The following is an 11,797-nucleotide window of genomic DNA, read 5'->3' as shown; positions in this document are numbered from 1 at the left end:
GAGCAAGAGTACAAGGAGTTCAAGCTCTAGTATCAGGACTCTCTCTCTCTCCCTCCCCCCCCCCCCCCCTCTCTCTTTGGACACAGTACTAGACAATTGGATCTTTTCATCTAATGTCCAACTGGATGGAGGACAGTAGCTTAGAATGAGACTCCATGAGCATTGCCAGTCTCAAATACTCTTGATTGACCTTGAACTCAGAAGATACCATGAGGTCATGGTCTTAAGGGAAATTAGACAATCACAGGGAAACTTGAAGGGATCAATGTCTCATTGATTTGCATTGTCTTTGCCCAGTAACAGCCTGTAAAACTGAAGAGAGGTGATTCATGTGGTCATGTAGATTGTTTGTAGGAGAAAAGAAATCTTTCATCTTCAAAAGAAGCATAAGATATGTACTTCTAAACACACTTCTCCTGAAACTTTCCATATATATATTTTTTATTACTATTTTTTTTTTTTTTGGCCAGTCCTGGGCCGTGAATTCAGGGCCTGAGCACTGTCCCTGGCTTCTTTTTTGCTCAAGGCTAGCACTCTGCCACTTGAGCCACAGTGCCACTTCTGGCCATTTTCTGTATATGTGGTGCTGAGGAATCGAACCCAGGGCCTCATGTATACGAGGCAAGCACTCTTGCCACTAGGCCATATTCCCAGCCCTCCTTTTATATTTTTGAAAGAAGAAGCTCAAGTCTTACTCTTTCATATACAATTTATTTCTAACCAAAGCTTCAGTCAACTGTGTTTTATATATGCTAAAGTGTGGTTGGTTAATATGTGTAAATATAGCTTGTGTATGCTAAAGATACACATAAGTCAACTGGTAAGGGAAAGGGGTTTGAGGACATTGATAATAAAGGGGATTGAGATCTCCTTAGAAGCTCCAAGATAAAATTCACATATCCTAACATCCATACTTTTTATAGGGTAAACTTCGGTGTTGGTTAGGTTATTCACAGCTGTGCAACTATTACCAGTATCTGATTTCTCAGCATATTTATCACTCCTCAAAGAAACTTAGCACCCATTAGCATTCAGTCTCCATTCCTCCAACCCCAACCCTTAGTAATCACCAATCTGCTTACTGTTATCATATAATTGTCTATTGTGGACATTTTCTATAGGTTAAATAATACTTAGCCTTTGTGTCTTGGCTTCTTTCTATAGCATACGAATCGCATCCATGTTATATCATGTTCCAGTACTTCTGGTTATTCTGTGAACATCTTTCCATCTAGGAGAAGAAGCTGTGTACAAGCAGGCAGAGAGTCAGAGCAAGTAAACAGCATCTTTGCTAGGGTAAATCAGGCCAAATATTAATGGAAAACTCAGTCATCCAGAATTATTTCCCTGTTTAGCATCAGCTATCCTCATATTTGATATTTAGATGAAGAATTGGATGAATGATGGAACTTTACTTTGCACTTGGATGTTTGGAATAGCAATAATATGAAGTTTGCCAAATCTTGAGAGCAAACATTACTGCCACCCTAATGTATTTCCAAGTGGCAGAAGGGAATTTCCAAATAATCATGAAATTGTTTGGAGAAGGCAAAGTACAAAGTGGGCACATCTTCCTTTTTGGTTTCATGGAGAGGTATCTTGAATATTTACAAAATATGTTTACAGAAGGTTATTTTTATTGTAAGATAAAAATCGGATTCTTCTTTTTAAAAAACATTTTACTGAGCCACAGGACCCCATTATTATTGAACCTTAGTGGAAAGGTAATATGCTAGTCTGAGAAGGACATAGTAGGATGAGACTTATCTAACAAGAATTTATTTAGGGGAATTGTCGGTGACCAAAAAGTGGAACTGATAAAATTGAGAGAACCAATGGAGAGAGACCTCTGGCCCAAGAGAAAGAGAGAGAAGGAAAGTTAGTGGACTCCCAGACTGTCTAAGGAAGGTTCAGGGAGGTCATCATGGAATCTTTGCTTGAGAGTTAACTTTTAGAGGAGTTCTGTGTCTCCCAGGTATGAAACTTCAACATCTCACCATGCCCAGCCACGGACTGAGCACATCTGGCGAGCTGCATGGGTTGAGAGCAAACCTAGTGGTAGAGTTCAGGTTTCAGCCTTTGTTTGTTGGTTAATTACATTCTCTATAGTTGGAAGTCTGAAAAGCAAAAGCCATTTTGTTAGGATACAAATTATCTTTATCAAGAGATCCTCAAAATACAGATGCTTTACCAATATAAAAATTTGTCTCTCATGTTGGGATCCCAGTCTGGCTATGGGGGAACCACACCCCTTCTATTTTGTTTCTTTGTCATCCTGAAGTTGTTATCATTATTCTCATAAAAGTGAGGACCCATTTTGGGTCATATCACCATGCCAGACAACCGAGTGTAGGAGAGGAATGAAGAGAGGGTTTCCCACCTTTCCCTTGAAGGTCATGACTGGGAGGACAGAATCTTCCCTCTGATCCTGTTACTTGACTGATGTGGCTTTGTTAGTTTTCCTTTGGCTGCTGTAACAAGTTTCCGCAACCTTTGTACCTCAGGACAATAGAAATATATCCTCTTTTCTTTTCTCTTTCATTTTGCATTTTGGCTGAGTGAAATCTTAGGATGGGGAGGGCAGGGTTTACACCTGATTTGGAGGGCTCTGAGGAAGAATCTTCCTTGCCTCTTCTGGTTTCTGATGACTGATGGCTTGACTGAGACCCCCATATCACTCTAATCTCTGCCTTCAGATTCACATTACCTTTAGTCTTCTGTGTGAGATCTCTTGCTACCCTCTTCTAATAAGGAGATTTGTCATTAGCTTCTTCCCACATAATCCCAGGATAATTTTCCCATTGTGGTATCTTCAACTCAATCATATCCTGGAAGACTCGTAACCATCTCTTTCCAGGGATTAAAACCTCAGTATCATTAAGGGCATATTTCACTCTACTACAGCAGCTATGTGACTACACAGTGTCGTGGCCCAATGTAAAGTACTGATTTTGTCTTAAACAGCTATGCACCAATCTCAAATTACAGGGTCCTCTTATTAATGGGAAAGGAGGACAATGGATTGTTTTTAAGATTCTGCCTCTCATGAGGTCCAAAATTCTTGGTTTTATTGAGTACATTAGATGAAATTTGTTGCTACCTTCCCCCCTCCTCAACTTATCATCCACTCTCTATTTTTTTTCTGGTTCTCATACCTTGATGTTACTTTGAGAAAATACTCCCTCTAAATTTCTAGCAATGTAATAGGTCGTTATGTTCTCAAAGATCTGAAGGGTCCTTATTTCAGAAAGTGTGAGGACACTTACTTCCCACTAGGATGAAAACTGATAGGTATGAACTATAGGAGTTGATAACTACTCTTGCACAGGGTGTGAAGAACTTGCCTAAGAGTGGTACCAGCCTACAGTGAAAAATAAAACAGTAGAACAATGAGGAAGGAGAAATGTGTTCTTGATGATATCACTGGAGCACCACATTTGACCCTCAATACTCTGTACTTTTCCTTATGCAAGTCCAAGAAGAGCCCTGCTCTAACATTGATTAATTTCATTTGTTCCTTTGCCAAATTGGATTAGGTTCTGACAGTTTTAATCAAGAGGCCCATTTAATTAAAAAGTTGGAGTGATTTGCTAAAGAAGATGTATCAAGTTAGAAGCAAAGCCTGGGTTTGTACTACATATTCTTCCTGTAATGCGACACTGTGATGCTACCTTTTCTTCATTTTGCATATTGCCTGTTGACTGCCTTCTTTCAGTTCTATGATAAAGTAGAAGCTTCTTAGTCTCTCTAGCCAATTTTGATTTTTTTAATAAGTTGAATTTTTAAAAATGTGATTCCCTATCATCTAGCCTACTGCTTTATTGGAGAAATGTTCCTGACAACATTTGTGACAACCTTGAATATCCTGAGATTTTTGGGGGTGGGGAGGGGGAGACAAGAGAGGCAAAGAGAATCATTCTAGGAAACCAACAAGAACTAAGGGAGAGATTGATGGTCCTTTTTTTTGTTGTTATTTCTGGCAGATTTATAATGCAATAAAAATTGTCCTGTAATCATTTAGCCCATATGTGGTCAACATTAAACATTACAGTCAGAACTCTTCGTGTCTTCAAGGGGCTCTGCAGCTTTTTAGTTAAGTGAAGGATGCTGCTAAATTGTTGAACTCAACATTCCCCCTGAAGTTCTTTCAAGGCTGTTATTATGAATAGTTTGGTTTTAAGAAATTCCAGATGAATTGTGCAAAGCAAGATGAAAGATGAAGCATCTAAGCAGCTGTGCAGGAGAATTATGCAGAAGTATGCAAATTTTCACCCGAGGGATGATGGAAATGTTAACCTTGTGTTTCAGTAATAATAATAACTACTCTGATCTAATAGGAAGCCAAGAGGTGCAAAGGGCACTTGGTTCCAAGAATTAATAAGTGAAGCAAGCTCCCCACCTCTCCGCCCCTGTGTGACATCAGGCCATTTGTCTGAATACCTTTTTGTTCAATTCAGTTTGCCATAGAAACAAACATTAACAATGACATGTTCACAGCACAGGTACTTGTCATTAACCAGAAGCCTGTCATATGGAAGCTTAAAGCTTCCATAAAGCAGGACACTGATTCATTTTTGTAGTAGTAGAATCCTTGAACTTAAGGGACCTTCTGTGAGTATTAGAATACAGTGACAAGTATGAGTCAAACCTTTCTATGAGAGGAGGGGATAAAAGGAAAAGTCAAGTGATTTGAGAAAAACAGTGAAAAGAAGGTTCTAGATTGAGGTGAGAGCTGTAACAAACTGGAAATAATAGTAGCTGTCACTAATTGGATGCACACTGTGTGCCTGTTATAATAAGGTCCTTTAAAGTTATTACCCCAAAGGTTCAAAGTTGGGAGAGGTGTGTCAGGATTCTCTCCAGGTATATCAGCACTCTTAAACACCTGGAGCAACTCTCAGACCTTTTCCCCTAACACTCAGAATGCCCCCCACACCTCACCCCAGTCCAGGTTTCTCCCTGTATGACCAAAAGGAGAAAATGAGAGCAACCACTGCTGAAACAGAAAACAAGCAATAAAGATGGTGAATGACTGGACACTGGTGACTCACACCCGTAGTCCTAACTAATCAGGAGGCTGAGATTTAGGGGATTGAGGTGTGAAGCCTGCATGATCAGAAAAGTCTGCAAGACTCTACATCCAAATAACAAGCAGAATTTCACACTGGAGTTAAGGGTCAGCTGGTGGATTGAGCAAGACAGTAGAGCTCAAGCTTGAAGCTTTGTGATTGAGGCCTGATACTGCTCCCTTACCCCCAAAAGCTGAGCCACAGAAACCAAGTCCAGTTCATTCAAAAGATAAACCAAATGGTCATGGAGGTTCCAGCTTCTGGAAAGACTTAAAAACAAAAGGAAAGGCCTGGAAAGAAAACTTTGTGACTAAGAAATGAATTAGACTAGGGACTAAAATATTGGAAAGAAAATTATGGGTAATTTGTTCCGAACAAATTGGAAAACTTGCACAAACTTAACTTTTTTTGTAGAACACATGTTACCAATGTGTCACGAGTGGGGGAGAAAGGAAGTTGTTAAAGTAGGCAGTTGGGGATTCTGTCATTCACCCATCCTGACCTCTACCTGCCTTCCCTGCCTTACTGCTCATGGGCCAGTATCATGTCTAAGTTGATTACAGGATGAGTTTTTTGCTGGAATCTACCCAATCACCACCTCCTGAGTAGCTAGGATTACAGGCAAGAGCCACTGAGCCCCACAAAAGGATTTCTGAGTAAATTCTTTCCACTCTGCCCAGGGCCTATCATTGAGTGTCATTTCCCCTCTAGATCAACACCAAGGAAAAGAAAAACTTCTTGCAACAGCAGGGAAGTGATGTGTAGAAATGGGTGCTCCTCACCATCTTCATGAAACCAAACACTGGGACTTCTGGGCCTCCAGGGTGTCAAAAGTTTTGGGGTTCCAGAAGAGAAGAAGGCTTCTTTCAAAGGCAACCCTGAACATTTCCTAGGAAATCATAAATGGAATATCTGAGGAATTCTAACGACCTGTTGAAAGTGAACCAGAGAGCAGAGCTAAAGGCACAAGGTACAATACCTGGCACCAGCTATTATTTAACAATTTTATAACAAAGGAAGCATTACCTGGTATGAAGGAGGTCCCTTGAACCAGAAAAAGTAACATTCAAAGCAAATAAATTAATTTTATAATAGGTATAACTAATAGTGGGCAGTTTCTAAGGCATTTTGCATTAATAGCACACCTTTTAAATCAGGAAAAAATATAAACAATTGCAGTATGGCCAAATAAGCAAATATGTAACACAACAAAACACAGAATTCTTTATTTGTGTTCACTTATCAGCCTTGCAAAACCATTTAGTGTAACCAAAGAGTATAGTGAGCTTTCAGGCTCTTCTGTCATTACACAAAGACAATATATTTCTGCTTTAAAATGATTAGAAAACATAGCAATAATAGTAATGTTCCATGCAAAAGTCCATGTAAACAATACAGTCCTTGGAAACAAGATTAACAAAAGATATGCAAGTTCTTTAGGGAGAAAAAGAATTGCAGGTATTTTGAAAGATTAAGAAAATTTTGCTATTAAGAAAGGTAGCAAGTTGGATAAGAAATGTATGCACTGCCTTACGTATGAAACTGTAACCCCTCTGTATATCACCTTTACAATAAAAAATAAATAATTTTTTAAAAAATGAAATCATATTCTTAAAGACAAGGCTCAGTGTTTTTCTTAAACAATGTGAATACATTGATGTATACATTCAGTACAATATAAATTCATGACCTGGGAATCATTTGGTTTCTGTATTGAATAATGCTATGCTACTTTTACAAGCATTGGTTTCTTCTTTGTTTTAAAGAGGTACACATTGTTTACTAAGGAAGTGTTCTGTTGTTATCACTGCTTTTCCAAATAAGCATCTAGAAAAGATTGCTTCTCAGATCTCATTCTCAAGCTAAGGGTTGTTGAGTAGAGTTACTTCAAGAGAAAAGAAAAGCTAGTTTAAAACATCAATCATTTTAGGGCTGGGGTGTGGTTTAAATGCTTCAAGCCCTGACTTCAATGCCCAGTACTGAAAAAAAAAGAAAGGAATTTAAGAAAGGGAGAATTAGCATATAAAATAATAGTTGACATTTATATAGCATATTCTACATTCCATGAAGTATGCTCAAGTTGTATATAGATCTTCTCATTTAGACCTCCAAGCCATGTGGCATTATTAATTAAAATTGTCTTTATTGGTGAGCACACTGATCTCAGAAAAAGCTTCTAAGACAACACTAGTAAGAGGAACAAAAAAAAAAAATCTAAAAGACTCAGGCTCTCAAATACAAAGCTGCACAGTCTCTCAAAATCATAATTACTCTTTTGTTGTTTGTATCAGAAAACGAGATCGTTTTAACATCATAGTCTAAAACTTAAAGCCATGCACATGAAGAGTTAGTTCAGAGTTTTTTGTCCACAGACACTTCATTCACTATCTAATATGTGCACAGTGTGGTTAGAGGCACACAAATAGGACACTGTCCCTGGAGTCTAGGATCCTGGGCTTTCACCGGGGAAGGAAATTGTAGTAGTAACTGTTGTAGGTTCTGGGGGAAACTATATCTTTTTAAGTGATCAAGCCTTAGTTGTGATTCTCTCTATGCATATAGTTGATGTATCGTATTCTGAATGGTAAGTATTTCTTTCTAGTGGTAGTGACAGAATTAAAAACTCCCAAGACATTTCCCACTGAATAAATGAAACATTCAAGACAAATGGATTGGTAATTCTGCTCACGGTCCATAATTATCACCTGGGAACCCTTTTATGAAGCAAGGATGTCAGAACATATATTTCTGAGTTAGAATTGAGTATGAAGCTCTTCCAGTTAAAACATGATGTTGTATTATTTAGTGCCTTCCATTTTTAGAAGAGAGTGAAGAATGTGGTTATTTAGAATTTTGACAGCCTACATGTTCTTTACAATGACTATGACAATGAATTTTCTTCTACAGTTATCCTTTGATTCAAAAAGAATACTACATATCTGGGTCATTTACATATCTGTAGATACAGCACAGCAAGTGATTTCTTCACCCTAGTTCAGCCAGCCACAGTCACTGAACTATTCATCATGCATTCTCTCCTCAGGCTCCTCTTGGGAGCCTAGCTCATCCTCCTGGCCCCGACTGTGTTATGAGCTTTCTCTGAACAAAGTATCATTTCCCAGACCCTTCTTGGTCATTTATACCCCAGGTCTGGTGGTAGCACTTACCTTTCTAACAAGGCCTGTCTTAAATACAGATCCGTGTATTTCAGACATCATCTATCATATGCTAGATGGATGTTTTTCTTTTTGCCCAGGGGTGATTTTCCCTGTCAGTAAACATTGAGCAATGTCTGGAGACATTTTTTTGTTGTTGTTGTTTCAATGGGGTCAGAAGGTAGAACAGAATTGGTAGCACCCAGCGGGTAGAGGCCAGACATGTTGCTAAATATGTAAACTCCCCATAGCATAGGACAGTCACCATAGCAAAGAATTGTCTGTAATTACTGCAGCATATACAAAGGTTCCAACATCATTGGATGACCAAATCCCTTATGTTAAATGATGTCATTTTTTGCATTACTGTGAGAACAGTGTGACAGACTTTGAGTCCATCTGTGTCCTTTAGCACTTAGCAATATTTTACCAATCTATCCTTGCTTGTCTCAACATTTCTTTTTTTTTTTTAGTGATTGGAAAAAATAGTGGATTTTTATTGTTTGATTTGAGTGTCAGGACAAATCTGAAAGTGAGCATTTCCATTTGAAAAATGCACTTAAATACTTTCAAGTAAAGTTTCTGCAACAGGTAACTTTGGACATGGACAATGTATGAAGTTTCTTTCCTTTGTTACAGTACATTACATATATGGCTCTTACTACAGAGTCATGTTTATATACCAGCACCAAACTTATAGGTGAACAGCGAAGCAAGATTTTTTTCTACTGGCCTTGAGATTTAATTCTTGACATGCATTGTGTTCTTTGGTAGACTTATCACTCAGTAGAATTAGGAAAAAATAGTAAACTATTTTGTGAAAAATTAAGCATAGTGTTTCTTATCATAAGCTATCTATAGAGACTTAAGAAAAAAGTCTTAGTAGCATAAAGTTACAGTGGGGAGAAACTGGACAAATGGGTGCTTCCTCCCTGAAGCAACTCTTTATAAGGTGTCACTTTGAAACACCCTACTTTTAGTAGTATATAAATAGTATCAGCAGTAATTTTTCTTTACTACTTACACTAGAAGGAAAACTGGAGAAAGGGTGTGTTAAATGACTTGGATCTGTTGTACACTAGGCCCATTAGATGATCTCACAAAACACATTCCTTTGTAGCACACTTTACCCCATTTTGATCTTCAGGTGCCAGGGTAAAAGATAGATGTTAGGAACTGGATGCACACTGCTGCACAGTTCAACTCATTGGAGGCAGATCTAAATAGTACGCATGTGGACTTTCCCCCCACAGATGGGCCATAGAGTGGCCATACAATGAGTCTGTCATAAGCAGCCCCAGTCCTCTTACACTACAGTCTGGACAGGAGTGGCACACTGTGCAGGGGAGCTTCCCCTCTCTGAGGAAGAAGTTGACCGGTTGGAAATCTCTCTCTGTAATTCCTCTACTTTCTTCTGGAGTTCTGCTCGTTTTGCCAGAAGTTCCTTATATCTGTTATGAATAGGCTCCTGGGGTTTCATCCTCGGATTCCACCTTATGTAATATCCCACCCAGAGCTCTAAATGGCACATGCTGGCTCCTGGATAGAGAACGTGATTGGAGTAGCTCCCATAGAAAGGCTTGGTGAAGTCTTCTAGCTGGCTGTTGATATAAGACCACAATGACACAGTCCTTTTAGGTAGATTCTCTTTTCCTCTTTGCTGTTCACTATTACAGAGGAATGTCCCAAATAAACAGCTGTAAAGGTGGTGCCTCTAGTCGAGGTGAAAATTCTTATGGACTGGAAACTGTATGCAAGGATATTAGGAATTTGCGATTTGCTCATAAACCTGAGGGGCGAACAAGAAGATCTATATTTGAGAATCTGATGAAATATGCATTTCCTGTTTCTAACAGCCTGCCTCTGTTTGCTTTTGAGTACAAAGAAGTATTTCCTGAGAATGGATGGAAACTCTATGACCCTCTTTTGGAATATCGAAGGCAGGGCATTCCAAATGAGAGCTGGAGAGTATCAAAGGTAAATGAGCGCTATGAACTCTGTGACACATACCCCGCCCTCTTGGTCGTGCCCGCAAATATTCCTGATGAAGAACTAAAGAGAGTGGCATCCTTCAGGTCCAGGGGCCGAATTCCAGTTTTATCATGGATTCATCCTGAAAGTCAAGCCACAATCACTCGATGCAGCCAGCCCATGGTAGGAGTGAGTGGAAAGCGAAGCAAGGAGGATGAGAAATACCTTCAAGCCATCATGGATTCTAACGCTCAGTCGCATAAAATCTTTATTTTTGATGCTCGGCCCAGCGTTAATGCTGTAGCCAATAAGGCCAAGGGTGGAGGTTATGAAAGTGAAGATGCCTATCAAAATGCAGAGCTGGTTTTTCTGGATATCCATAATATTGATGTGATGAGAGAATCATTACGAAAACTTAAGGAGATTGTGTACCCCAACATTGAAGAGACTCACTGGTTGTCTAACTTGGAGTCTACTCATTGGTTAGAACATATTAAGCTTATCCTTGCAGGGGCTCTTAGGATTGCTGACAAGGTGGAGTCAGGGAAGACATCAGTGGTGGTGCACTGCAGTGACGGCTGGGACCGCACAGCTCAGCTCACCTCCCTGGCCATGCTCATGCTGGATGGCTACTACAGAACCATACAAGGGTTCCAAGTCCTTGTAGAGAAGGAGTGGCTAAGCTTTGGACATTGATTCCAGCTGCGAATTGGCCATGGAGATAAGAACCACGCAGATGCGGACAGATCACCTGTTTTCCTCCAATTTATTGACTGTGTCTGGCAAGTGACAAGACAGTTCAATGAACATTTCTTTCCTGTTATTTGTTTCTTGTTTGACTATTTGAGAACATATCTCTGACATTATTCCATTTATCCATAAATGCTGTAGGTTTTTAAAAAAAATGCTGTAGGTTTTGTCTCCAACAGATAAGGAATTTATAAAGTAATGGCAATGCCTTTTATACACATACCAAAAATTAGTGATGCGTGCATTACCCAGAGATAGCTTCTTCAGCACAGAATTTGGCTCTTGTCATGAGTCAATTTGCTTTATGTTTGTAAGCCAGTGATAGGATGAAGGTTCTGTAACTTGCAGCCTCTTGGTGTGCTGAACAGAAGACAGTGGAAAGAATTTGAATTATTTAGGAACACATTTTGTGTTTTTACAAATCTACTTTGAAAGAAGATCTTAGCATAACAATGAATGTACTAAGAACCATTGCACAAATAAGTGACACTTTGTAGCCCCACAAATTTCATAGTTCACAATAGACTTCTGCCTGTTGTCCGTTCACAGTAGCTGTATGAGATGAGTAGTGGTTATCCACCTCTGTTTAACACAGAGATTTATTGAGGCTGAGCATGGTTCCTCACGCCTATAATTCCAGCTACTTAGAAGGTGAAATAGGAGGTTTGTAGTTTGAGGACATCTTGGGGAAAAATTAAGTTAGCAAGATTGCCTCAATGAATAAGCCAGAAGTGGTGGTACCTGCATGTAGTTTCTCAAACTTAAAAATAACCAAAAGCAAAAAGGACTGGAGGCATGGTTTGAGTGGTAGGTGCCAACCTAGGAAGCATAAGGCCAACAGTTCAAGCCCAA

General features: G+C 39.2%; 1 protein-coding gene across 1 annotated transcript; it reads left to right on the top strand.

Annotated features, from left to right (window-relative positions):
- The first annotated feature begins 9,310 nt into the window (after positions 1-9,310).
- On the top strand, positions 9,311-10,990 carry LOC125358713 (myotubularin-related protein 2-like). Its single transcript, XM_048356093.1, has one exon. It carries the CDS (start codon positions 9,905-9,907, stop codon positions 10,889-10,891), a length of 987 nt encoding a protein of 328 aa, XP_048212050.1. The 5' UTR covers positions 9,311-9,904; the 3' UTR covers positions 10,892-10,990.
- Positions 10,991-11,797: the final 807 nt, after the last annotated feature.

Source organism: Perognathus longimembris, chromosome 10, assembly GCF_023159225.1.
Source record: "Perognathus longimembris pacificus isolate PPM17 chromosome 10, ASM2315922v1, whole genome shotgun sequence".
NCBI lineage: Eukaryota > Metazoa > Chordata > Mammalia > Rodentia > Heteromyidae > Perognathus > Perognathus longimembris.
The sequence above is the reverse complement of the archived record's forward strand: the minus strand, read 5'-3'. Positions and strand labels throughout refer to the sequence as shown.

Bases quoted from the DNA above. Each gene is read 5' to 3' on its own strand.
- LOC125358713 (XM_048356093.1), top strand. From the start codon at position 9,905: ATGTCCCAAATAAACAGCTGTAAAGGTGGTGCCTCTAGTCGAGGTGAA.